Source organism: Pyrenophora tritici-repentis, chromosome 7 (genome assembly GCF_003171515.1).
Source record: "Pyrenophora tritici-repentis strain M4 chromosome 7, whole genome shotgun sequence".
Taxonomy (NCBI): Eukaryota; Fungi; Ascomycota; class Dothideomycetes; order Pleosporales; family Pleosporaceae; genus Pyrenophora; species Pyrenophora tritici-repentis.
Window position 1 is genome coordinate 521,452 of NC_089396.1, and position 25,641 is coordinate 547,092.

Genomic DNA, 25,641 nt, shown 5'->3' on the forward strand with positions numbered 1-25,641 from the left:
GAGGACCTTAGCAAATTCGGTCCTATCGACACTGTCAAGATTGTCCGTGAAAAGGCCATCGGCTTTGTCCACTTCTTGTCGATTGGCAATGCCATCAAGGCTGTTTCTCAACTCCCCCAGGAGGCCAAATGGCAAGCGCCTAGGCGTGTGTACTACGGCAAGGACCGTTGCGCATACGTTTCCAAGACTCAGCAACAGAACGCTGCACAGTATCTGGGTATCGCTCCTGGATACGCACATGTGCTGAACGGCGCAGACCGTGACATGATTTCCAATGCTCTCGCCCAGCAATCTGTCGCTGCTGCCGCTGTCGCAACCTCGGCCGGTGGTGTGAACAACCTGGGTAACCGAACCGTCTACCTAGGCAACATTCACCCAGAAACCACCATTGAGGAGATTTGCAATGTTGTACGTGGTGGTCTTCTTCACCACATCAGGTACATTCCTGACAAGCACATCTGCTTCGTCACCTTCATCGACCCGACATCAGCTGCCTCGTTCTATGCTCTCAGCAACCTTCAAGGTTTGATGATCCATAACCGCCGCTTGAAGATTGGTTGGGGCAAGCACTCTGGCGCTCTCCCCCCTGCGATTGCCCTTGCCGTTAGTGGCGGTGCTTCTCGTAACGTTTACATTGGTAACCTGGACGAAACCTGGACAGAGGACCGTCTGAGGCAAGACTTCTCCGAGTACGGTGAGATCGAGCTGGTCAACACCCTGCGTGAGAAGAGCTGTGCGTTTGTCAACTTTACCAACATTGCCAACGCTATCAAGGCGATTGAGGCTATCCGCGGACGTGATGAGTACAAGCGCTTCAAGGTCAACTTTGGCAAGGACCGATGCGGTAACCCACCTCGTCAGATGAACAACCAGCAGGCCCAGGGTCAGCAAGCTGGCAGCGATGGTCTCCAGTCACCTTCGCCCATCAACGGACTCCACCCTAACAACCGCGGTGGTGCTTCGGTCTCTCCGACTGGTTCCGGTGCCCCGGGTTCTGGCCAAAGCACCAATGGCCAGTTCCCCTCTGTACAAGCACCAGCTTCGGGCAATATCATGAATTCTGGCAACAACAACCCGTTGATGATGTACCTTCAGGCTCAGCAACAACAGCAGCAACAGCAACAGGTCGAGGCTAGCATGCAGCAGCAACAGCAGCAGCAGCAGCAGCAGCAAAATCAGCAACAACAGCAACAATCCTTCCAGTCGCCGCAAGCTGCGTTCTACGGAGCCGACTTGAACACTCCTCAGCCACACCACTCCCACAGCTCGCACCAAAGCACTTCCAGCTTTAGCCTCATCAATGGCACCTCATCTAGCGGTACTGGCGCGACAACTGTTGGTGGCCTCCTTGCGCCATCCAACCTCACATCCCGTGGCCAGCACTCTCGTGCCGTGAGTCTTCCCGCTTTCACACAGGGACCTTTCAACCATTCCATGCAACAGTCCCAAGCACCAGGACAAGGCTCTTTCGGTAGCCTTAGCTCTGGTATTGGTGGCTTTGGTAGTGGTAACGGCGGCTATGGTCTCGCTATCCAGGGCGACGGCGGTCTGCCTGGATGGGCGGAAGAGGAGGTTGGCGCGCAGTAAATGCTCTTGCTCATGTTGCGTATCTCTTTCAATTGTGCGATACTTACCCATCTACCACATTTGTTGGTTACTGCTATCTTCATTCTTTTTTTCTCGTTCTTTTGCATTTATTCCAGATCTAGGGTAGGGAAAGAGGGGCGCTCTCTTGAACCTAAATGTTGTAATTTGAATGTGCGCAACTGATTTTTTTGGCCTTAATACTTTTTTTTGGTTGTTCTTGACCTTCAACTCACCTTCGCTTTATTCTTCTTTTTGATGGGTTTGAAATCTGTGTTTTTTTCGTAGTTTAGATACCTTGTGAGGAACTACTACCTAGGGACTTGGGTGGAGGAAGGGAAGGAGGGGGGGTTTCTAAGACTAGAAGGTTAGTCATGTGTGGTTAGGGGGTGGGGCGCCCTGGGCAATGGAGTTAGCCTGGGCATGTATTTCAATCGAACTGTAAAATCTACTCGCCGTGTCTTTTGTGTGAATGTGAAAATGAATGTGTTGAGTTGAAACGGTATGATTGAGCTGTGGGTTTACAGATTATTGATGTTTATTAGAGGTGAAGTGAGGGGTAATATTTCGCTCATATGTAGATCTGTGTAGTGTTGGATAAAGCGGCAGATATAGTTTGTCAAAAGATTCCTTTTCTATCTTGTACTTGGTAAAGTCTCTGGGAGTTGTCTCAATGTATGTTCTACCGCTATGGCATCACCACTACCACTTGTATACCTCTTATTGAAAACGTTGAGTCTCCTACACGAGTCTTGTAGATTGATACTTCTTGACATAATCTAGTCTTATCTGCGAATGACTTGTCTCATATTTCTCCAGACATGAGGTAGACTGTCCAGGAAATTTAGACGCGCCCTGTGGCTACAAGTCTGCTTATACGCCACATCCTAAACCGATCTTCACCGAAGAGAACAACGGATGCGGACTCAACCCCGCATGCGCAGTACATCACACCACATACGCACAGCGGCATCGCGTTCCTGGGCCTTCTTACGCGGGGCCACTGGTGCCATCATGACTTCCCGGACTTCAGAGCGGCCAAGGTCGCGACCGTCTTTGATCTTACTCCAGAACTCACGAATCACAGTTTGTGCGTACTCAAAGTCGATCTCGTCGTCGTCACCGTCGACCTGCATTGTCGTTTCATTGCCCACAGACGCATGCCCCGAGTCAGGGCCGTCGTCTGTATCCTCTGCGCCGACTGTCGTAGTGATGCAGACGACGATGCCGGGCGACAATACACTTGCAGACTGTGGGCCCTCGCGCGTCGCTCGCAGTTCTCCAATCTGTATTGTACATAGCCCGCAGCTATATGTGGTACCTTCTCGCACGGAAAATGTGTGTCGTGATAACCATAGCGCTGATAACTGGAATTTGAGTACCGAGCCATATGCGTCTTGTTGTCGAAGCGGTATGGATACGACAGTTTCTGGTTGTGTTGCAGGCTGCGCATATATATATGTGCGGTTGGAGTCGAGGTTCGAGAGGTGGAGGAGGTGTTGGTATGAATGCGCGTATGGTTTTGGTTTACCGTCTGCGCCGGTTGGGTGCTGGTAGCCTGGGGGTATGGTGTCGCGGAAGGCGCGGTATGAGAGCGACCATGGTGCTTGGCGTGTTGCGCTCTGGAAGCTTGACTCGATGCTTTGGATGAGGGTGTTTACGATGGATAGGGAGGCGTCGATGTTTGTGGAAGGGTTAGAGATAAAGTATAGCCTGTGATGTCAGATAGGCATTAAGAAGTTGGGCTAGTGACTCACCCGCTGTACTTCATCCTTGCCGCTTGAGACAGGTTTGCTGTCTACTACACTGATGATGTACCTCGGCGCGAATTGAGTCGTCTGTTTGGGCTTTAGTTATGGAGATTGGCCGTGGAAGATTGATCTAGATAACGGCGGGCGATTATGAGAAGAGCTTTCCAGTCTCTTGAGCGTTTCAATTGGTTACACGGCAAGTAGAGTTGAGTTGATGAGTGAAGGTAGATTGGAGTTGGAGGCTCGCAGATCCAACGGTTTAGATCGGCACAAGGCTACCCCTGCTAGCTCAGGGTCCGTGACGCACCTTGCGCGTCGGGAGTCGGCGATTCAACCTTACTTAGCACCTCTCGGAACAGCCATGCGCAACACCATGAGGGCTTACTCCTTGATCCCACCTTGTGAAATTGCCATCTTGTCTTTTGCATACTTATTTTGAACTTCAGGTTTACACTGCTCTATTTCTTGTTCATATATTCGCTCATTGTTCACCCTTGGATGCCCCTGTGGCGTCGTATTTCCTTTTCTCCCTTAACTATCGTTACATATAGACTTGTGGATTTCCACGCATGAGATACCCTCATTAGACCTCTGTTATAAGTTTCCTGTCATCATGGCCCCCGCCATTCGCCGCATTATCGTTCTTTTTGTATCTGTGACTTTCATCATCCTCGCCTTTCGCCAGCTCAGCGCTCGAACCGATCTACCCCCACCAACCTTGACCTCCTCGAATCGAATCGATCATCGCGTAGAATGGAAGGACCTCCCAATACGGTATCCGGTATCTTCATTGACTCCTCTACCCACTGGCACTCCGGCTGCCATCCCACGAATACAACACGAGTTCGGAATTGAGACGGAACACAACAAGGCGAAGCGGCTACAAAGACAAACAGCTGTCAAGAAAGCATTTTTGCATACTTGGGATGGCTACAAAAAGCATGCATGGCTACAGGACGAAGTGACGCCGGTAACAGGCGGCTTCAAAAACGGCTTTGGACAGCGGGGAGCATCGTTGGTGGATGCATTGGATACGCTCATCATTATGGGACTGGACGAGGATTTTGAAAAGGCAGTACATGCTGTCAAGAAGATTGATTTTACCACTGCTGGCGTTCAGCGGTTGAATGTCTTCGAAACAACCATTCGCTATCTTGGAGGCCTGCTGAGCGCATATGATTTGAGTAAAGTGAAGCATAACACACTACTTCAAAAAGCGACCGAGTTGGGAGAGATGTTATACGCTGCGTTCGACACGCCAAACAGGATGCCAGTCACACGGTGGGACTGGGAAAAGTAGGCTTGCATCTTACTGGCAACCAACATATACTGACAAAACCAGCGCTGCTATGAACGGACACCAAGAGGCCGATGCGCAGGCAATTAGCGCAGAAATTGGATCTCTGACCCTTGAATTTACTCGCCTCTCACAGCTCACCGGAAACATGAAGTGGCACGACGCGGCGCAAAGAATCACAGATCTACTCGAGAAGAACCAGAACAAGACCAAGATCCCTGGGTTGTTCCCCCTATTCGTTAGCCCATATAGGGAAGAGTTCAATGACGGGACGTTTACGCTGGGCGGTATGTCTGATTCACTATACGAGTATTTGCCTAAGCAGCATCTACTCCTCGGAGGGCTCACAGATCAGTACCGGAAGCTATACGAGAGTGCGATTGAGCCCGCGAAAGAACACCTTTTCTTCCGCCCGAGAATTCCTGAGAGCAAGCATATTCTCATCTCGGGCGATGCGAGGATAAGTGCTGGAGGATCAGTCAAGCTCGAACCAAACGGCCAACATCTTGCCTGCTTCACAGGTGGTATGGTGGCTCTGGGCGCAAAGATCTTCAACCGCACTGAAGACCTCGATGTTGCGCGCAAGTTGGTAGATGGTTGCACCTGGGTCTACGAGGCTATGCCTACGGGTATCATGCCCGAGACCTTTCGAATGATGCCCTGTGTCAGTGAAGAAGATTGTGCCTGGGATGTGGAGAAGTGGCATGAGGCTGTGAAGTATTCATACTCTACTAATCTCCACTCTCAGCACTACGACGTTCAAGACGTCATCAAGGAAGACGGACTTCAGCCTGGTTTCTCCAAGATTGCTGACCCGCGATTCCTGCTTCGGTAATTTCCTCCACACTTGTCTTGCCATCGTCTTCAACTAACAACCACAGACCAGAAGCCATTGAATCCGTCTTCATCCTTTACCGTATAACCGGCGATACGACACTCCAAGACACGGCTTGGCGCATGTTTGAATCCATCAACAATGCTACAATGGCCGAGTTTGCACACTCTGCTATCGCAGACGTGACGGTTCCCAGGGGCCAAAGCACGCAGAAGTTGGATGAATGCGAGAGCTTTTGGATGGCTGAGACACTCAAGTACTTTTATTTGATCTTCAGCGAGCCGAGCCTTGTGAGCTTGGATGATTATGTATTGTGAGTATTACCCTGGAGGAAGTGGGGGCAGGTGTCATTTTATTATTATGGTGCTAACGTTTGTGTAGTAACACTGAAGCGCATCCGTTGCTTCGTCCAAAACATGGTTGAGTCGTTGTTCTTTTGGCAGAACCAAAGAGTAGTTTCTGTGGTTTCTGCTAAGCAAGGCGTTGTGGGCGAAACATGTACAAAATCTATAGACTATCTTGTGTGCTTATATTGTTGCTACAACAAAACTGCATTGTGAAAACCTGCTAAGCGTTGACATCACTTACGTATACCTTTATAGACTATCTTGTGAATTTCGATTAACCAAGGCTTTGCATGGCGAAGATCGTGATTTCCCTTGCTTGCTTGTCAGCCTCGTCGCTTCCTTCTTATCTTGTGACGACATTGTTTTGCCAAGCGGGGCTGAGGTACATGAGACGAGGCTGAGCCTTCGAACTTCTGCCTAATTGACAACTCCACACTCCGTACCCCAAGTTTTTGAATATCTCGTCTTGTCTCCTATGCAGTACTAAGTAACGCCTGCGCACCTGCACAATTCAGCACACGTTGCACCGACATCGTTCCTTCTTCTTTACTCTCCCTGTCGAATCATGAGGCGAATTCGCGCACGATATATCTCCTTCCGACGCAAGTTTGCGTTGTACATCAAGTCAGAACCTTCGCCACAACTACTACATGCTAGCGATTCGACTGAAAGCATCTCATTGACATTATTGGTGGATGGGCTGGAGGGAAATGAAACTGGGGTCTCGAGGCTCTGTAGTCATTGCAAGAAGATCGATTTCGAAAAGCTTTTCTCGCGAAGAGGAGATGTAAAAGAAGGTGGCGAGTTTGTCACGTTTGGTAACAGCAAATCAAAAGGCCGCAAAGGATGCGCTTCTTGTCGTCTCTTTAGCAATAAAAGAACAGACCACGACTATCCTTTCGAAATTCGACTGTTTGATACTGCCAAGGAGAAATTTTGGAATAGGCGACAGAAATTTATATCGCCAACGCTTGTCCTGTCAGGAAGGAGGCACACAAGTAGCCATCTTAAACCTTACTTTAGTTGGTGTGAGGACCGTGGGTTTATCTTTGCCAAAGCAAGAGTTAATGGAAACGAGGGGCAGAATACATGTATGGTGGCTGATTTAACACACGTGGATCTATCGCAAATCAACTTTGAGCTGCTAAACAAATGGCTGCTACAATGCGACTCCCAGCACGAAGACTTATGCAAGACGAAAGAGAACTTGAGATTTTCAATTCCTCTATCGTGTATAGAGTGCCACACTCGGTCTATTGTTCACATCGAAGAAGACGAATATATCGCTCTGAGTTATGTTTGGGGTACAACGTGTTCCAGAATATCTCAAAAGATACGGGGAAATGGGAATCTCTTCCTTTGGATGGTGTGAATCAGGTCATCGAGGATGCCATTGCGGTTGTGATAGCTCTTGGAAAGCGATATCTCTGGGTTGACCAATACTGCATCAATCAGCTGGATATGGATATCAAGGCAACCCAGATAAGGGAGATGGACTGCGTATATGCTGGAGCTTATGTGACCATTGTCGCATGCGCAGGAGTTGATTCCGACTATGGGCTATCAGGAATTAGTCGCGAGCGAAATCCGCGGCTTTCCGCTACCTTGCCTCAATTGGAGCTGGTCACTTCCCCACCAGCATTGTCTGTTGCAATCCGCAACACCAAATGGAAGACTCGAGGTTGGACATACCAAGAAGCAGTTCTCTCCCGCCGATGTTTACTTTTCACCGATCAGCAAGTCTACTTTGCATGCAAAAACATGAGCTGCTGTGAAACAGACACAGACGCTGGCGCAACATCCTACTCTGCTTCACACAAAATTCCAATGGACCTGAGCAGGCGCATTTTTCACTGTGAGCATCAGATGGCGGAAGACACAAATGATTTGTTTGATCAGATTGAGGAATATAGCAGTAGAAGTCTAACGCATAAAGAAGATGCGTTGAATGCTTTTCGGGGACTGCTAAATCGCTCTCGCTTCTATACATACTATGGAATTCCAATTGTTCCACTCAATACTGAGTCGGATCAGCTTGGACAACTTGAAAATATGAACTTGTGATTTGCGAGAGGGTTGCTTTGGATGGCCAGGGGTCGAATGACCCGTCGGAAAGACTTTCCAAGCTGGTCATGGGTGGGCTGGTTAGGAGAAGTAGGTTACGATCTAATGATAAGGGAATTGAGTGACGAGTATTATGTTGACCTACGATTTTGGGTCGCAGATGCAGACCTTGTGGCAACGCTTTTCACCTTTGATCAGAAGGCAAAAGACTTACAAAAGACACGTATGATTGCCGAGAAATCGCGGTTTCTAGTCGTTGAAGTTCCTGTTGTCCGACTCCGCTTAAGGCAAAAATCAGTCGGATTCTTCGAAGTATGTTCAGAACACTCTACCGCAGATATTGGATATGCGGTCTTATTCGAGGACTCGGACATGAACAATAAAAACAAAGGACTCTTCTACGGGGGAATCAATCACAGTTGGGATTGCATTGTTATCACCAAATATACCAGAGACAGTGACCTTCGTATCCTGGACTGGAAGGATGGATTTTACGAAACAATTGGGGAAGCACACGTAAAGAAATTCAGTCATCTACCTCAAGAAAGAAAGAGAATACGACTAGGTTGATATTAGGTGTTTGCTGCTGGGCCCTACACAAGCCGCGACCTGGAGACACTACCACCAAGCAAGAGCCGTCTCGCCTATGACATACCGCACACGATAGCACATCACGACCAACACATCCACCAATCTCGGCTAAACCGCGACATCCAAAGTACCAAAATTCACTGGATCAGCCTGGTTCCTGGAAATCGCAGTGAACACTACCTGAACCTCAACAGAGCCAACCAACCAACCAACTAACCAAGCGAAAAGCAAAGCAAAAATAGAAGAACCGCCACGATTCCGTTTCTCCAACAACTACCGCCTTCCCGTATCTGTCAAACCAGCAACATTAATTTCACTCTTCCACACAAACACACGCATTATCAACATCCATACACAGCAAATACCTACCACCGCCTCACTATCGGAGGGTTGAGGCAAAAGATCGACCACTCTGCCAATCTTAGTGATACTAGTGACTTCGCAATAGAACGGTGTCTGCACGCGAAGGGGGACAAGAGCGAATAAAGGGACGTGGAAATGACGAAATGGAAAACCCCAGCATACGGAGTCGAGGGATATGGAAGTAATGACTGCAGGTAGAATTGGTGTCGCCAAATGTACAGCAAGAATATGCAGATGTTTCTTTTCGAATTGTATTTGGGTTTTTTTTGTTCATTTTCCTCAGTATTACAACAGCACAACTACCAGTTTGAATTACCAGAAGCACAACTACAGTTTAAACGTCTTAGAAACATCATTTTTTCTTAAAGGGTTTAACTCAATCATACACAAAAGCGCACCGACCACGCGCCCCTCCTAAATCACCTTTCACAAACACATCTCACAAGCACAAAACCCCCAAAAATGTGTTACACATATAATATTTCTTCTTTCTGTCCCCATACACTCCCCTCCCACACAAACAACAACCCCCTCTCCCCAGAAGATCACCACCACTAAACTCCAATGCATAACCGCCCCCTACCCATTTAACCAAAAGCCTACACTGTATATAATCATGCCTACATGTCTTCCCTAGATGAAAACACCCCGAACAAACAAGCAAAAGTGTGAACACTAGTGATAATAATAATGATGATGATAAAGTGAAAAGAGATACGCCTGAGATCCAAGGTTCCTCCTTTTTGCGAGGTAAATTTTTCTGAATACAAGGGAAATTGGTAGTAATGTTGGTAATGATGATAGGAATGATTGATGCATATGAAAGCTGTGTGTGTATGTATATGCAAGATATGATGATGACAGTCGCTTGTTCGCTCGCTCGTCCCGCTTCGTGGTGTATCGTTTGACAGATTGATGGTTGAACAACAACAACAACAGCGACAACATATTGGTGGTCATCGTACACGATACGACGATCATGTGATGCATGAGGTGGCGGTCTGTTGTGAGCCTGACCGTCGATGGGACTACGACAATCTCAGAGTTGTGTGATCTTAGTCATGTGAGATCGCTACCCTGGTATAGCCGCCCACTTTGCCAATCGATGTCTCCAGAGTGTGCTCTTTGGACACTAAAAGGGCTTGTGCACTCTGATAAGGACGTGGTTTGATCTCGAATGTACGTCCTTGCAACCCGTCTCTTGGCATCGTGGATGTAGTCGCGTCTCTTATGATTCTCGAGACTCTACAAACTCCCTGGGTATGGGAAAGCAGGATGGGGTGCGGCGGCTGGGCCCTTTGCTACACTAGTGCTCCGCCAGTCGGTTCGTTACCGTTACGAATCGTTCGCGTCGGCCATGGTTACGTCACCGACGCTATGGTCCTGTACAAGCGGGGATGTCGTGGGGAGAATGGCAGATCGCGGACGATTGTATTCAACTTCGAGATGCTCTGGCATGCTTGCAGGAGTGGAGGATCGAGAGTCGAAGTCTTCTTCGGCGGGCGGTGAAAAGTCCCACACCTAGTCAAATCAGTATGTGTAATCCATCTGATGCTCGGGCAACTTACCTCCATAATGGTCCGACCGCCCCGGCTGGCCATGATGACGGCCTTCTCTTCTTCGAAGACAACTCTCCAGACGGCTTCAGCAGGACTGCTCAACTCTCTCACTGGAACTCCGGTCTTGAGATCCCAAACCTTGACGCGGCCATCGCTACCACCGCTGACTATCCTCGTATTATCGAATTGCAAACTCGTCACGCTGTTATCGTGAGCGGCCAATCGATGAATGGCTTGGTAGGTTGCAAGGCTCCACACGCGGACAGAGCCGTCTGAACCACCTGTCACAAGAATATCGTCGCGCATTTGGAGCTGTCCAACAAGAGAGGTGTGGCCCTGTAGCACAGCCAAACATTTGCTACACGAAGAAGTTAGTATTCGATATTTTTGTGATACTTGAGCAGACTAACCCATCGTTTGGATCCCATATCCGGACACTGGTGTCCAGACTTCCAGTCGCAATCTTCTTGCCATCGAAGGCAATGGCATAGATCTGGCTAAAGTGGCCAGTAAGTGTGCGCAGGCACTTGCCCTCTGAGATGCTCCAAATCTTCGCAGTAGTGTCGTAGCTGCCGGACACAACTATGTCGCCGTGGATCTCAAGGCATCGGACGCTAGCCTGATGACCAATTAGGACATGTTTGCATAGGCCCTTCTTCAGATCCCAGATGCGCAGCGTAGTATCTCTGGAGCCGGATATGGCGGTGTTTGCGTCGGACATCTTCAGGCATCGTACTGTAGAAGTGTGACCGCGCAGGGTGAATTGTGGGAAGCTGAATATGGATGTTAGCTATCAATGTGGAGCAGACAGTGCAAAGAGCGTACCCAGTCGCAAGGTTCCATACGCGAACGTCGCGATCGCAGCCACCGCTGACCAATAGATCGCCCCAAGGGACCATGGCCCACACCCCCATGACGTGCCCCTGGAGGGTTTTCTGATGGTCGCCGACTGTGTCGAAGACGTGAATCTTTGCATTGTCAAGCGCAACCACAATGTACTTCTTAGTCAGGTGTAGACTGGTTACTACACCCTGGTCTGGGGTGATTTGTCGCGCGTCACATACTCCCCCGTTGCGCCACGCAGTCTCGACCATGTATCGCTGCTTGAAATGCGAGCGGTATGTGGTCGCTTGTGGTCTCCGGTACGATGACTTTCTCTTGGCAGCTCGGTCGAGACTCTGAGTGCGCAGGCCCTCAGTGCCTATATTTGACGGGCCGACTTCGAGGTGTTCTCTTGCCAGCACATCATCTGTTCTGGGGGCACGCTCGTCATTCTGCCACCACGACTTGGAATCGGCGTCTTCCATGTCGTCACCGGCGGCATCGTCTTCGATCCTGTCTTCTTTTGGCAAAGCTCTGAAGGAGAACTTTTGGCACAGCAACCGCCAGGCACTGTCGTCGTTGACGAGTTCACGCCACTTCTTGGACACCTGCGAGGCTCGGGCGAGAGTCGTGGGGTCGTCGACGCATTCAAGAATCTAAGTGACGTGTCAGTGATGTGTGATAGGGCGAAAGCGAGCGATGCAACCCACCCTGAGGCACAGTTCGGTTGGTAGAACCATGAATGGGTCCTTCTTTAACCGGGGACTGACAAACTCGGCCACGAAGCTTAGCTCCTGGCTGTCGCACAGATTCAGCAACTCGCCCAGGAGGCGCATCCGCTCGGCGCGGTTCATATCGCCGAACTGGGCACGTATACTCTTGATATCTCCATCCTCGTGCTCGGCCGCGGTGCTCCAGTCGGGCACTCGCTGCGTTGGCGTGGGACTCGGAGCGGGTGTGGGCGGCGAGGCTGGGGCGGAGGCTAGGAGGGTGTGCGGTATCGATGACGATGACGGGCTCGTAGGCGTGATTATGGGCCGTGGGGCTCCTGAGCGAGACATGCGTGCCTTGCGCCCGTGGAGTGCGGGTGAGTTCTGCATAAAGGGTCGTGATGAAGAAGCGGTAGCGCTCGCAGATGCGGCCATGTCAGTGTCGGAATCTTCAATTTGGGGCGCGGTTGGGTCGCGGTCGTCTCGCACGCTTGTGAAGTAGTCGGGATCCATGACGGGGGGATGGTACGGTTCGCCAGTGCGGTCTGGTAGTCGGTATACGGTAGGGCGGTCCCTGTGCGTTCGCTCCTCGGTCCGGACTGGACTGGTGAGGCACGGGAAGGTCGACGGGTATATATGTCGTCTAACAGGCGGCGGATAGTCTGAGGCAGGCAGGTGGTGAAGTAGAGGGAGGTTTGGTGAAGCGTGGAGTGGGTAGGCGCGACTGGGTGACGCCGGCGGTCAGCCAAGGAATCAGCCCTGGAGACGTCGCTCGCCAGACGCCAGACGCCAGCTTAGATCAGGACCCAGGTGCTCAGAAAGCCGGCAGCATGCAGGGATCTTCTGACTCGCTGAGCACTTGCCATGAAGACAGCTTAGTTTGCCATGTTTAATTCTCCTTTTGCACCATCTAAAGTGTAGCTTTTGGATGCCGTGGCCGCTGCTGCCAATTTTAGACGCCCTCGTCAAACAACCACGGGCTCAGGTCGTGTCTCAAGACCACCACCTGCGCCTGCAATGTCTTTGCGAACGCCAGATCGCCATGCTCGCCCCCCTCCCCCATCATCAGCGGGCCAAAAACAGGCCGTCGAAATCAAATCCTCGAGGGCCCCAGTAGCACCAAGTAGTCAATACTGCGTAGTGTCCACTCTCACCATCACCTGCCCCGAATGTCGCACACATGGAAACATGGTCCAACGCCGTCCATTGTCCCACGGCGCTTAAACACACGGCCTAGCCGTCGCTCCCAAATCTCTTGACTTTGTGAAGCTCACCTCCCATGTCATGCCCGTCGTGCTGGTCACGAAACCGCTAAGCACCTCCTTTTGGCCAACTAACGTAGTTCGAACTTAATAAAGCTCCCTCCCCTTAGGGGGCGGACCAACTCCATACATTGCCATGGGGCCCGGCCTGCGAGGTTAGAGGCTCGGAGGACCTGAGATGACAGTCCCATGCTACATGTCTTCATGCATACTGTATAGTCGCATTTCCATCTAATCAAACCGCAATCGAATCTTGACAGCAGACACGGTCAAGTTCAGGAACATGATGCTAGCTTCTTGATGGGAGGACCCGCTCTTTGTATTTCTTTTCATCAGCCGCCCCCGGCAAAAGCATGGCGACCAGAAGATTTCCACAGGCATCGTCACTTGATATAAGCAGCCACACTGGGGGGGAGACGGCTTGCCCGAGCTGGACGCTTAATTGTTTTTCCCCAAAGAGACTTGGCACGGCGGGAATCGCATGAGCAAAGCACGCAATCTCCTCGCGACGTCATTGGATCCGGAATGGTCGCAGTTCCCTCACATTGCGCACGACGGTCCAGCCCGTTTGTAATCCGCAGTATAGCGTCATGATGAACATGTTCTCCGCTCTTGCAAACCTCCGCACTGAGGACCGCGTGTGCAGTGGCCAACACCAACCATGAGCGTGTCTCGTAGTTTGATCGCAGGCGCGCGAGCCTCACGGACCACCTACACCATACAATGCTTTGCAAGGACGGCATCGCAGGCTCCACGGCTGTTTGTGAGACAGAAATCAACCCAAGCTACTCGGAAGATCCACCAGCAATCTCCACGTAAAGCACAACATGCAGCGGCTACCCAAGAAGTAGAGTCGTCCAATCCCGCCCTTTCGTTCCCATGCCTCGATGCACACGAATCTCGTTCAGCGTCCTTGTCAAGAAAACGATCGTCGGCCGGGCCAGAGCCCTCGTACACATCGGGCCACACGCTGAACTTTCACTCGACACAGCCGATACTGCTTGATTGGGGTGGCATACTACCAGAGTTCAACATCGCATATGAGACGTGGGGGCAGCTGAATTCTGACAAGAGCAACGCAATCCTGCTGCATACTGGTCTATCGGCATCTAGTCATGCTCACAGTACAGAGACGAACACAAAGCCGGGGTGGTGGGAGAAGTTCATCGGGCCTGGGAAGCCACTGGATACGGACAAGTACTTCGTCATCTGTACCAATGTAATCGGAGGATGTTATGGCTCGACTGGACCCTCCTCGATTGACCCTGCCAATGGCGAGCGATACGCCACAAGATTCCCGATTCTCACAATGGAAGATATGGTCCGTGCCCAGTTCCGGCTGCTGGACAACCTGGGCATCCGGAGGCTATACGCAAGTGTTGGCTCAAGTATGGGTGGCATGCAGAGTCTGGCTGCTGGAACCTTGTTTCCAGAACGCGTAGGCCGACTCGTCAGCATCAGCGGCTGTGCGCGAAGCCATCCGTATAGCATTGCCATGAGGCACACGCAGCGCCAAGGTCAGTACCGGGACTGGAACGGTACAGTGTACGTCAGCTAACCTAGAGACAGTGCTTATGATGGACCCAAACTGGGCTCGCGGTTTCTACTATGACGGCATTCCACCACATGGTGGTATGAAGCTTGCTCGAGAGATTGCGACAGTCACATACCGAAGTGGTCCAGAGTGGGAGCAACGCTTCGGCAGGCGGCGCGCAGATCCGTCGCGGCCGCCAGCGCTATGCCCGGACTTTCTCATCGAAACATACCTCGACCATGCGGGAGAAAAGTGGTGTCTAGAGTACGATCCGAACAGTCTGCTCTACGTCTCCAAGGCCATGGACCTCTTCGACCTCGGTCAAGAGCACCGAAACCGCATCAACGAGGTGCGAAAGGCAAATAGGGGCAAATTGCAAGCGTATCTCGACGGCAATGCTATTACAACCGATACTAGCAGTGATCTTTGCAGCCTAACTCTGCCCGATCAGCCCTACGAGGAGAAGGAGCAGCCTGCCGATGTGGACGCTGTGACCCATACCGACGGGAGCGAGCCGCCCGCCGATCTTGTAGCCGGAATGAAGCCCCTCGCTAATACCCCGACCTTGGTCCTGGGCGTTGCAAGCGATATCCTCTTCCCTGCTTGGCAGCAGAAAGAAATAGCGACGACTCTTAAACGCGCGGGGAACAAGAATGTGACGCATATTGAGCTGGGTGAGGAGAAGAGCTTGTTCGGTCACGATACCTTTCTTCTTGATCTGCAGAATGTTGGCGGGGCTGTTCAGAACTTCTTGGGCTGAGCACCAAAGTGTTGTTAACCAATATTTAGTATAGTTCTGCATTGCTGGGCGTTTTGAGTAAAATCATGTCAGATATTTGTTCAACTTAGATTCTATCCAACTCTATGTTCGTTCACTTGTTCGTCCCAGGAATCTCACTCTTGACATTCAGGCCCTTCCACTCTGCGCTCATGGCTTCGTCAATCCACGGACACTGCGTTACTCCAATGTGCTCGCGCACATAGTCTTCCAACGTCTTGGCTCCCGGTGCGCCTTGGTAGATGGCTAGTGCACCGGCGCGGGGAATCCCTAGAGCAGAGGCGAGCCGGGCATCTGCTGACGTTGGAAGGGCAATGAGTCGTGTTTCCACGTTTGCGGTGCGTGAGGCAGTGGATGCTGGTGGAAGAGTGGCGAGGTGGACTAGTGTCGGCAGATGCGCGTGTGCAGGTGAGAGAGTGGGTTTGGGGTGGGTCAGGATAACCATGCTGAGGGGACTCAACACGTTCGTCTCGCTGTCGCTCACTGGCGCCGACTTCATGTTGGCATGCATACTTTCAGGGGACTTGTTGGTCACTGGTGCTGTGGATGGTGCTGTCTTCGCAGCCAGCGCTTCAAGGTGTCGCGTGACGCTGTTGAGACCGACGAGCAAATGATTGCTAATCTCGGGCGGAGGCGGTGGGGTATCGGCCATGGTAGAGACATCTTTATCTGGTTTGATGTTGCGCTTGCGCTTCTTGCCCTTGGATGGGTGGATGTAGACATGTCGGTGATCGCCTAAGGGCGTGACAAGGCTGGAGGCGATTAGTGCTGATGCAAGTGAACCCTGTGGAAGAGGTATGTAGACGCCGTCGGGTTGCCAGAGAGGGGGGAGATGAAAAATGCCCGCCTTTGCGTACCTACTTGCATAGCAGTTCTAGTATCACGTCTTCGTCATCCTGCGATATCTCCGGCCTGCATGTAATATATCAGCATAGTTTGTCGCGTAGTTGCCGACCACGCTCACCACTTCGTCTCCGTAAAAGGCGAGGCCGTTTTGAAGACTGGTTTGGAATTTTGTTTTGTCGTGGGTGCCATTGGCCAGTCGACGATGGTTCCCAACGGACCCCTCTATTAGGTGTTGCTGGCTATTGTCTAGGAACAGCTGCTGGCGCACCAGATCAAGCAGAGCAAAAAAGTAGTTTTACGGGCGACCGAGGTGAGCCCGACGCGCTGGAGTGTTTTTGAGCAAGAGGGCACCTGGGTGATGTGTAATAGTACCTGACAGCGGCAGTGTAGATGAACCCCGCTATCCTGTTCTTAGTAGGCGTGTCTGGCTCTTACCTACAGTAGCTTTTGTATGCTAGCAATGTCAAGTTTTTCAGGTCAGCCAGGTGAGGGCAAAGTGGAGTTGGCGGGCGTGCCTGCATTAGCAAGATGGAGGAATCTGATTCTCCCCGGGGCCATCTTGATCCGCATGGGGCATGGGCTACCCTGTCCGGGCACTAGCGCACCGCTAGCGCCGGGAGCCAAATGACGATGGTGGGGTCTACTGTCTATCTTTTGAATATCGAAACGCGTTCACAAGCTCACCAACACTCTTGCGTAATTGGAAATCAACCGCGCCTTGATTCGGCCTCTGTAAATGCACCGCCCCCTCGCATCGTCTTTGCCGTTGTGCGAGGGCCTCGGCCAATAAGGGCCCAGGGAGTTGCTGCTGCCTGTACCGGGGAGCTGCTTGCCTGCCTGGCCTCACCTGCCTACGCGTGCTTGTCCGGGCCACGCCTAGTTCTTTCGCAAACTCCGTCGCAGAGGCCTTCAACCGTCATGACCGCGCAAGACAGCCGTCTAGTGCAGTCTCTCGCGGCAGACGAGCCAGCAAACACGTTCCCCGCCTCGCCGCCGCGCCGCGATCCCATTGAAGACGCCGACGCCAGCTTCACCCGCAAACGCCCCCGCCTACACAGCGGAAGCAACAGCCTGCCGGCCATGGATACAAATACCGACCCCCAGACCCCCACCAATCCTGCCGCTTCGCCCGCCGAGAAACAGGTCGAAATGACGATACGTTCGCATCCACCTTCTTCGCCCTTGCCCGCTGGAGACGAGGCGGGCCACGGCAGTGCTAACCACGTCCTTGAAGATGCTCTACCTACAAGCGAACAGTCGCCCATACTCATTGCTAGTTCCGAGGATGAGCCCGGAAGCCCGCCCGTCATGATCATTGACGACGACGACGATGATGACGCTGTTGGCTTTGCAGTCCGCGTCGATGCAGCACACCATTTCAGCCAATTTCCATACTCACATATTGGCACCTACGCAACTGTCATCCGCGAGCTGGGGCAGCACGTCGGCTCTTGTAAGTACTTTGTCTTCTGCCCAAGATGGAATCACTGTTAATACGTTCCATTAGCCAGCGAAGTCGACCCTATCTTCTTCACCGGCTTGGCACGCTGGCTGAACGAGTTGCCTCATCCTTCTGCCGACTTAGAGGGCTTCTATGCTAGCAAGGCGATATTCTGGGAAGATTTCGCCACGTTGGTTAATAAGTTTCTATACCGCCGGGGTCCCTTCAGCCACCATATCCCGGATCGTCAAATGACGGACATCTTCTATGCCTTTTTGAGCGCCTATGTCAGGCTATGCTCGTTGCTATTACTGGCTGACGTTCAGCTCCTGTCTCTACCGCGTTCCGACGACATTTACCTTCCGCCACTCCTTAGTCCCAAGCACATACGACACCTACCAGCTATTCTGCGAGCAGACAGAGCACCCGTTTACGCGATGATGAGTAGAGATCATTCTACCGACCTGCGGAAGCTTTGTTTGCGTCTCCAGCAGGATTTCCTTGTGGCTGAAGGTCCTGAGAATCTGTTCCGACTAGCCGACCGGGCGATCCAGCATGTCCCTATGAGTCTCCAAAACTTCATCGCCTCCAACGTTGTGGTAGTCTTGCAGGCATTGGGTTCATCAATATTCGTAAACCACATCTCGACCAGCGCCCAAGCTCGGTCCGAGTTCTGTCGCGGAACTCTACTGTTCTTAGAGAAGTACATGGATGATCTCTTCAACCTAGACCGAACTACTGATGCGAACTGCGCCCGAGATCTTATTCAGTCCTTCCACTATCTGCTATTCGATCTCTGCATTTGGGATAAATCGATAGAGTCCCAGCTACTCGACCGATTTCTGGATTTCAAGAGTGCAGAATCTCCGACTACTTCTTCGTCTTCCGAAGTCGCGCAGACGAGAGATCAAGACGCCTACCGCAGAGATGCAGAATGCTTTCCGGCTTTGGTTGCAAACGCATGGAAGTTCAAGATTCTACGAAGGTACCTCACGAAAGGGAAAATGGACTTGCGCATGATGAGCATCACGGCCATGGATACCGGCCTAGTCGACATCTGGAAACAGTACAATGATCGCGAACCAGAATGCAGGCATCCGGTCATGCAATATCTTGCCGACTTCCTCCTGGATGGGAATGTAATGGATTACATTATCAGCGTTGACTCGCATCCGCAACTGATCGCGCGAGCTGGTAATATCCTTGGCTTTCTTGTGGTAACCCAGCGTTGGTCAGACAGCCAAGCAGACGCTACCTGGAATACTGTAGCTACCAATCCGGATCCCCGCGTCGTTTCAGCAACCATGACCATGATACGAGGTATAGTCAACCTCATGAAGCCCATGGAGCTAATGTATCTCTGCACGAAGCTTTACGAGTTACCCATCGGTACCTACACGCTGGAAATTCTACGGTTTCTTCGAGAGATCAGCACAAGGATTACGGACAAGGCCACACCCGAGGATTATGCCGCAAGAGGTCCTAGTGGTTGTCCTTGGAACGTTTGCATTCGCATGGTATGCGATACTGTGTCTCATGTGGAGACGACCAAGGGTATGCTGGACATTCATAACGAGGCTGTCGATCATCTGCGACTGTTAGTCCACAAGGTCCCCATTGATGAGCGCCTAGCTATCTATCGCGAATGCGCTGGTCACATTGGGAGCCACTCACCAAAGGCTACCGGTAGTGTCAAGGTTATTTCCATTCTTGCTTCGCCATTTCATCCAGCCACGGATGCGTTCTTTCAGCAGAATCAGGATGTGGTACGCATGATTCTAGAAGAAATCCCCTGGTTCGTAGAAGCCGAACGGGAAACTGGAGCCAATGCGGCAGCTTCAATGGCTCTCAGTTATCGATTAGAGCTTCTCTCGCTCATGATCCATCGTGTTGGGTCCTCAATACCCACCGAGATTTATGAGGATCTCTGGGAGTACACCATCGGTACGCGTGCACTCTCAAACGACGCCCGGGATTCTGCATGGAAGCAGTTACTGCAAACGAACAAATCGGCCCCGAACAACGAATACTGCAGACGACTCGTCTCTTCGCATCTACCCAACATGGAACCCAAATTCTACACCCATGCCATGTTCGAATTCGTCGAAAACTACAGTTTCCCTACCACTCATCATGTCGTGGAGACGGATGATGGGGAGAACACGGTATTGCAGATTCCTGGAGCCGAGTTGCTCTGGCCTATGATCCTTTCTTCGCCAGAGGGTACGATTGAAGACTGCGCTGCACGTCTACTCGCAGCTCGTTATGTGCAGATTGACGAAGCCGAGGGCGTCACGCTGGGGGATGTAGAGGCAGCCCATGTTATACTTGTCGAGAAGTGCATGCAAGAGATTCGATCCGCATGTAAGATTGTACGCACTCAGCCGTCTAGTAGTGTAGATGCAGGTACAAACGCTACCGTATCCGATACGACGGTGCAAGAGAAAGAGGGCCGCTGTCGAAGGATAATTCTGTTCCAAAAGTTGTTGCTTGCAAAGATACGCCAAAAACCAGAGTTCAATCGCGGCCGGAGAGCAGACTCCAAGGTCGACGAGATGGATGTACCCTATGGCGATGCGATTACCATTCGCTTTCAAAGCGGCAACAAAGAGAGGCAAACCGTCATGATGGGCGCGGACCACACATTGGATGATCTCTACCGGAAGCTATGTCACGTCGTTGGCTATACCAAGGTCAATCTCTTCGCCAGGGGCCAAAGGCTCAACGTAGCCGAGAGACCGAACGAGAAGATTTGCGAAGTCGACTTCGGAGGCCAGCTTCTTGTCCAAGGAACACCGGGTACAGAAGTTACGCGTCCCCTGTCTGTGATAGCCATTGGTTCCTCGGTTTTTGAATCCACTGTTGTCAAGTACTTTGATGAGCTGTTTTCATTGATGGATTCCGATGATACCATCAGTAAATTGGTAGGAGTCCATTCGGAGTTGTATGTTACCTTGCTAACTTTTCCTAGCTATTTGAGTACTTGAGCTTCTTCCCAGCCCCAAGCTCTATTGTAGATAGCGTCATGACCGACGAAGCACAGTCTGAAGACCTTTTCCCACCAGGAAAGTTCTTCCAGGCACGGTACGCGGCACTCGCCCTTCAAGCTAGATTGCAAGAGCAGATACGCTATGTAAGTAAAAGACGGGAAACCCACGTTCACTTCATTACTGACTTGTGCAAAGTCGACCCTTGATGAGAAGTTTGTAACAAAGGCCATACGCCACCTGGATGCAGCACTTCTGAACACTACCCTCATCGCTGAAAAGATTGCGAGCTTGCAAGAGCGTCGATTAGCAACAGTCCTTGTCAACGTCCTATTGGAGTTTCTCAGAGGTAAGTACCACGTCGGTAGCTTTGTTGCCATTGCCAACGTCTTATGCGAAGCAGAGCGACCCTCCGCTGAGACATCGGCTACCTACTTTTCCGACGGAGCACGACTCGCCAACCGTCTTGTAACGATCCTATCCGTGGCATTAGAGAAGAAAGAAAATGCCGTGGTTATTCATGATTGCTACGGTGTTATTATTGAAGCATCACTGCATTCGCGGGTGATATGGGAAGCTTTTATCAAGCATCCGGAAGTTCCTTCGCTTCACAGGGTACTTCTACTACAAGACGACAGACAGTCAGTCCGAGAGAACATTTCAAAGAAGATTGCTTCAATCTGCGGTGGAGGTCTTCCTTTCACATGTCCACTCAGCCAAGGCGAAATCGCTGGGCAGGTCTGGGCAGGTATTTCTGCTATCCTTCCCGATACTGTACTCTACCCGAAGCAGTCCCGAGAACTATTCACTATGGCCGATCATGTATTCCACGTCCAAGATGAGCATGAACGCAACGAGGGCACCCTCAGAATGTTCCTGGCCACGTGGAGCGGCCTGCTTCTGAAGCATAAGCATGAGGAAATCGTGGGTCGAGAGGAAACCGACTATGTTGTTTCGGGCTTCACAAAGCTTCTTCTGAGCTGCATCATGTCGCTCAAGTCGTTCAAGAGGCCCATTAATGCAAGCGACATTATGGAACAGATTTTCAAGAAATACATTTTCACGAGGAGGTACGTCTGCCGAGCCTCCAGAACACTCGATTCGCTCAATGGGCGATTTGGGTGCATCTTACCATACTCGATGCTAAGAGGGATACTGACAAGATATAGTTCTTCCACGCTAGAAGACGGTGTAGCTCCTGTCCCGATACTGGAGTCCCATACGAGGCGTGAACTGTACGATCTCATGCTTGCCTTGGTCGACGACAGCAGCACGTACAGCAATCTTCTCAAGCTTGCCGAGGAGGTAGAGGATGAAGATTTTGATCCCGTCATGTCAACAATTTCTGTTGATCGCTCCGTGGAGATACGATCCGGCACCGGCTATGTGGGGTTGTATAACCCGCGAGCTATCTGCTATGCAAACTCGCTACTGACACAGCTTTTCATGAATGTAAACTTTCGAAAGTTTATGCTCGGCTTGGAGTTGCAGGAACGCGATGGCTCCCAGAAGCTGCTACTCGAAACGCAGAGGCTCTTCACCAACATGCAGCACTCCTTCCGCAGGGCTGCTGATCCACGCAACTTCGCAGCCTGTGTCAAGGATTCAGAATCCATGCCAATCGATATCAGCATTCAAATGGATGCCGATGAGTTCTACAATTCCCTCTTTGATCAATGGGAACGCCAGCTCATCAATGAGACACATAAGCAGCAATTCCGTTCCTTCTACGGTGGCCAAACTCTTAATCAGATCAAGTCAACGGAATGTGAGCACGTCTCTGAGCGAGCAGAGCCGTTCTTTGCTGTGCAATGCGATGTCTTGGGCAAATCAACTCTACAAGAAAGTCTCCAAGCTTTCGTTAGTGGCGATGTCATGGAGGGCGACAACAAATACAAGTGCGAGTCGTGTGGCGGTAAATACGTGAACGCCGTGAAGCGAACCTGCTTCAAGGAGGTGCCCGACAACCTCATCTTTCACCTCAAACGCTTCGAGTTCGACCTGGTAGACTTCAGCCGTAAGAAGGTTTACGACCATTTTGAGTTCCCGCCGTCGATCGACATCAACGCGTACCACGTTGATTACCTCAGCGACCCGACCAAGCCACAGGAAGAGGACATGTTCGATCTCGTCGGTGTGCTTGTCCACACTGGCACCTGTGAGCATGGTCATTACTATTCTTACATCCGCGAGCGACCTTGCTCCACTGGCAGTAAGGTACCTGACAGTAAGGTACCTCCTTGGTTTGAATTTGACGACTCCAACGTCACGCCTTTCGATCCGGCTGACATCGCATACCGCGCATTCGGAGGCATGACGGATGATACCTACAGCCGGGTACTGAAACAATACTCGGCATACATGCTATTCTACCAACGCCGTACTGCCCTCGACGCAGATCAAAGTCAATGGGTCACTTCTACGAACGAAACAACGCCAAAGGTTCCCATGCCCAAGGATCTAGAGCATGAGGTTGACATTGTCAACGAGGCGCTTGTCCAAGAGTATTGCTTACTTGACCCCGACCATACCGCGTTTGTGCGGCAACTTCATGTGATGTCGCGCTCCATCAATCATGGTTCTTGCTCAGAGGATCACGCTCAGGTATGTACTTGATATCATCGCGTTACTTGAGATACTAATACTCACCAGGAGGTGCATTCGCTTCAGATTGTGCTTGGGCATCTCGGTCGCATCGTCTGGCGCCACCCTAGTTCGGACATCTTTTGCGAAACACTAGTTCAGCTGCGACGTTCAGTTTTGCCATGTACGATGTGCTGCACTATCGCTCTCAAGTTCCTTGCTGGGGATGAGCATGTCTTCTTCAATCTACTCGTTCGTTGCCCACACGCCAAAGTCAGGTCTCAGATACGCAACTTTTTCATCGACTGTCTGAAGGTGGTTCGCGATCAAGATCCTGCCATGTATGGCTTTGAAGGCATGGAGAACGATATGGACGTCGACTCTCCCAGTCTGAAGGAGGGAGTACTCACAGACGTCACGTCTAGGCTACGTCAAATGGCGGATGAGAGCTATCTCTCAACCCGAGGCTGGGACGATTTTTACCTCATGGTGATCCAAATCATAGAGATGGGTCACTCGGAAACCGCCGCATTGCTGAATCATGGGTTCCTCCAGTTCTGCCTGACAATGCTTTCTATGCATGTTCACAAGAGCTTCCAAGAGAGGAACCCTGAGCTATGGAGAATCCTGAACAAGAAGACAGGAATCTACAATAGGCTTGTCGCCTGTGCTTCCACCCTACTCTCGCAGATGGATACACATCTACCCGTCATCGAACGAAACTCGAGTGTAGATCGACAGGATACTCTGGATCGAGAAAGCATGCGGTTCCCTCTGACATTTGACGAGAGAGCAATGCTGTATTATTGGGACAACGAGCTCAAGGCAATTGCAGTCCTGGACAAGGCTTTGGAGATGTTCGATTCCTCCAAAGTGGATCAATTCTGTCCGGGTGACATTGTCAAGTCGATGCTTGGCTGGGCGAACGCGCAAGCCCAGAACAATCTGTTGAAGACCATCAACGACGGAATTGCCCTTGATCCTCCTTTCTGCGATGCATACATGAGAGCAGGCCTGTCGTTCTGCGAAGCCTCTCCTGCCGTCGACAATGTCCTGAAGATCATCACCGCGGTGACAAAGGCAATCGCATCGCAGACCCGGGTTGACGAGGAGCGCCCCCCAGGCGGACCTGCTGTCCTCGGATTCATCGTTGGCCTTCTCAACGCAGACAACACGGCCATCTTCCAGCAAAAGAACCGACATGTGTTCTTTTACTGGATCATGGCGAAGAGCCGCACGTGGGCACCTCCTCTGCTTATGCATACAGTGGACAGTGTACGTCACGGTGCAAATCTCGTCTTGCGGGAGCTTTACAAGACTCATAACGACTGGCCCGAGGAATTGGTGCACGCTCAATGGAGAACGCTCCGCGAACTAGCTATTGAGATGATGCAGCATATTCTTTCCGGGAAGAACCAGTGTATGCTCAAGTCACATCTGAGTGTACTTATTGAGGCTTGCGAGTACCTTATTCAGCAGCTCTTCGACCTGAGCCAAAGCGAGGACCCGGCGTTAGAAGCGTATCGAGACGAAGTCCAAGATCCAAGCTGCATTTTCCAATGGCAGCAGCACGTTGAGCCTGCTATAAACTCATGGCCGCAAGATGACGGCCTCTCGGCGGGTGATGTGTATGAGCAGTCAGAATTTGGTAGTGAGTCTGATATGGAGGACGTGGCCGATGTTGATGCATGATTATTAATCGGCTCCGCGTCTACAGGCAGCTCGCATTCATGGACCCTTGTGTCTCCTTTGCATGGTAGTAATAGCAGTGGTAAATCTCTGGAGTTTGGGGGTTTGGAGGCTGCGTCGCTGGGGAAGGGAGACGACGATGTCACGATGTCGACGAACTTTTAGATGGCCGCATGGCGTTTTTATGGTAGAGATGATAGATGCGTTGACCTTTCCCTGTCTGCTCCATGGGGTCTGCAGCGTTGAGAGCACCATCATCAACTTATGATTCTTTCTTGATTATTCATATCTGGGCGGCATAGCGAGGGTGCTTGGGCGTACGAGGAGACGGCATGGTTTGATGCACACGCTGGGAATTGGGGTCATGAGTAACCACGTATTACGAGATTAGCCCTGCCTAGATCAAGCATAGTGTGCTTGCATCCATCTCAGTCAGCCTTTGTGGTCTTTTTGCAATGTATGACATGTGATGCGCGTGCGAATCAAAACCGGTAGCTGGTGGAGCTGCGGAGATAACGGCATCGCGGCTACGTCATAGGTACGGAAGCTGGAGGAGCAAATGCCACTTTACCAAGCCTGCGCCGTCATGACGAGTTTG

General features: G+C 51.2%; 8 protein-coding genes across 8 annotated transcripts; 5 read left to right on the forward strand and 3 right to left on the reverse strand.

Annotated features, from left to right (window-relative positions):
• Nucleotides 1-1,434: 1,434 nt before the first annotated feature.
• On the forward strand, nt 1,435-1,587 carry PtrM4_126090 (uncharacterized protein; the record flags this gene model as incomplete). The annotated part of the gene is made up of 1 exon (XM_066108742.1): nt 1,435-1,587. The coding sequence occupies one exon, from the start codon at nt 1,435-1,437 to the stop codon at nt 1,585-1,587; it is 153 nt and encodes a 50-aa protein (XP_065960734.1).
• An 858-nt stretch (nt 1,588-2,445) lies between these two features.
• Nucleotides 2,446-3,355, reverse strand: PtrM4_126100 (putative mediator complex subunit med20 protein; the record flags this gene model as incomplete). The annotated part of the gene is made up of 3 exons (XM_066108743.1): nt 2,446-2,453; nt 2,546-3,297; nt 3,342-3,355. 3 exons carry the CDS (start codon nt 3,353-3,355, stop codon nt 2,446-2,448), a joined length of 774 nt encoding a protein of 257 aa, XP_065960735.1.
• Nucleotides 3,356-3,948: 593 nt separating this feature from the next.
• Nucleotides 3,949-5,891, forward strand: PtrM4_126110 (Glyco-hydro-47 domain containing protein; the record flags this gene model as incomplete). Its single annotated transcript, XM_066108744.1, has 4 exons — nt 3,949-4,631; nt 4,678-5,463; nt 5,514-5,780; nt 5,849-5,891. 4 exons carry the CDS (start codon nt 3,949-3,951, stop codon nt 5,889-5,891), a joined length of 1,779 nt encoding a protein of 592 aa, XP_065960736.1.
• Nucleotides 5,892-6,978: 1,087 nt separating this feature from the next.
• Nucleotides 6,979-7,878, forward strand: PtrM4_126120 (HET domain containing protein; the record flags this gene model as incomplete). The annotated part of the gene is made up of 1 exon (XM_066108745.1): nt 6,979-7,878. The coding sequence occupies one exon, from the start codon at nt 6,979-6,981 to the stop codon at nt 7,876-7,878; it is 900 nt and encodes a 299-aa protein (XP_065960737.1).
• Nucleotides 7,879-10,167: 2,289 nt separating this feature from the next.
• On the reverse strand, nt 10,168-12,436 carry PtrM4_126130 (WD40 repeat protein; the record flags this gene model as incomplete). Its single annotated transcript, XM_001939692.1, has 5 exons — nt 10,168-10,353; nt 10,401-10,749; nt 10,802-11,164; nt 11,217-11,869; nt 11,924-12,436. 5 exons carry the CDS (start codon nt 12,434-12,436, stop codon nt 10,168-10,170), a joined length of 2,064 nt encoding a protein of 687 aa, XP_001939727.1.
• Nucleotides 12,437-13,846: 1,410 nt separating this feature from the next.
• On the forward strand, nt 13,847-15,479 carry PtrM4_126140 (MET2, Homoserine acetyltransferase; the record flags this gene model as incomplete). The annotated part of the gene is made up of 2 exons (XM_001939693.2): nt 13,847-14,702; nt 14,755-15,479. The coding sequence occupies 2 exons, from the start codon at nt 13,847-13,849 to the stop codon at nt 15,477-15,479; spliced, it is 1,581 nt and encodes a 526-aa protein (XP_001939728.2).
• Nucleotides 15,480-15,591: 112 nt separating this feature from the next.
• Nucleotides 15,592-16,532, reverse strand: PtrM4_126150 (RNase-P-pop3 domain containing protein; the record flags this gene model as incomplete). The annotated part of the gene is made up of 3 exons (XM_001939694.1): nt 15,592-16,249; nt 16,359-16,409; nt 16,462-16,532. The coding sequence occupies 3 exons, from the start codon at nt 16,530-16,532 to the stop codon at nt 15,592-15,594; spliced, it is 780 nt and encodes a 259-aa protein (XP_001939729.1).
• Nucleotides 16,533-18,035: 1,503 nt separating this feature from the next.
• Nucleotides 18,036-25,046, forward strand: PtrM4_126160 (Ubiquitin carboxyl-terminal hydrolase; the record flags this gene model as incomplete). Its single annotated transcript, XM_066108746.1, has 5 exons — nt 18,036-20,708; nt 20,756-20,917; nt 20,970-21,841; nt 21,941-23,375; nt 23,424-25,046. The coding sequence occupies 5 exons, from the start codon at nt 18,036-18,038 to the stop codon at nt 25,044-25,046; spliced, it is 6,765 nt and encodes a 2,254-aa protein (XP_065960738.1).
• Between the last annotated feature and the right edge of the window lie 595 nt (nt 25,047-25,641).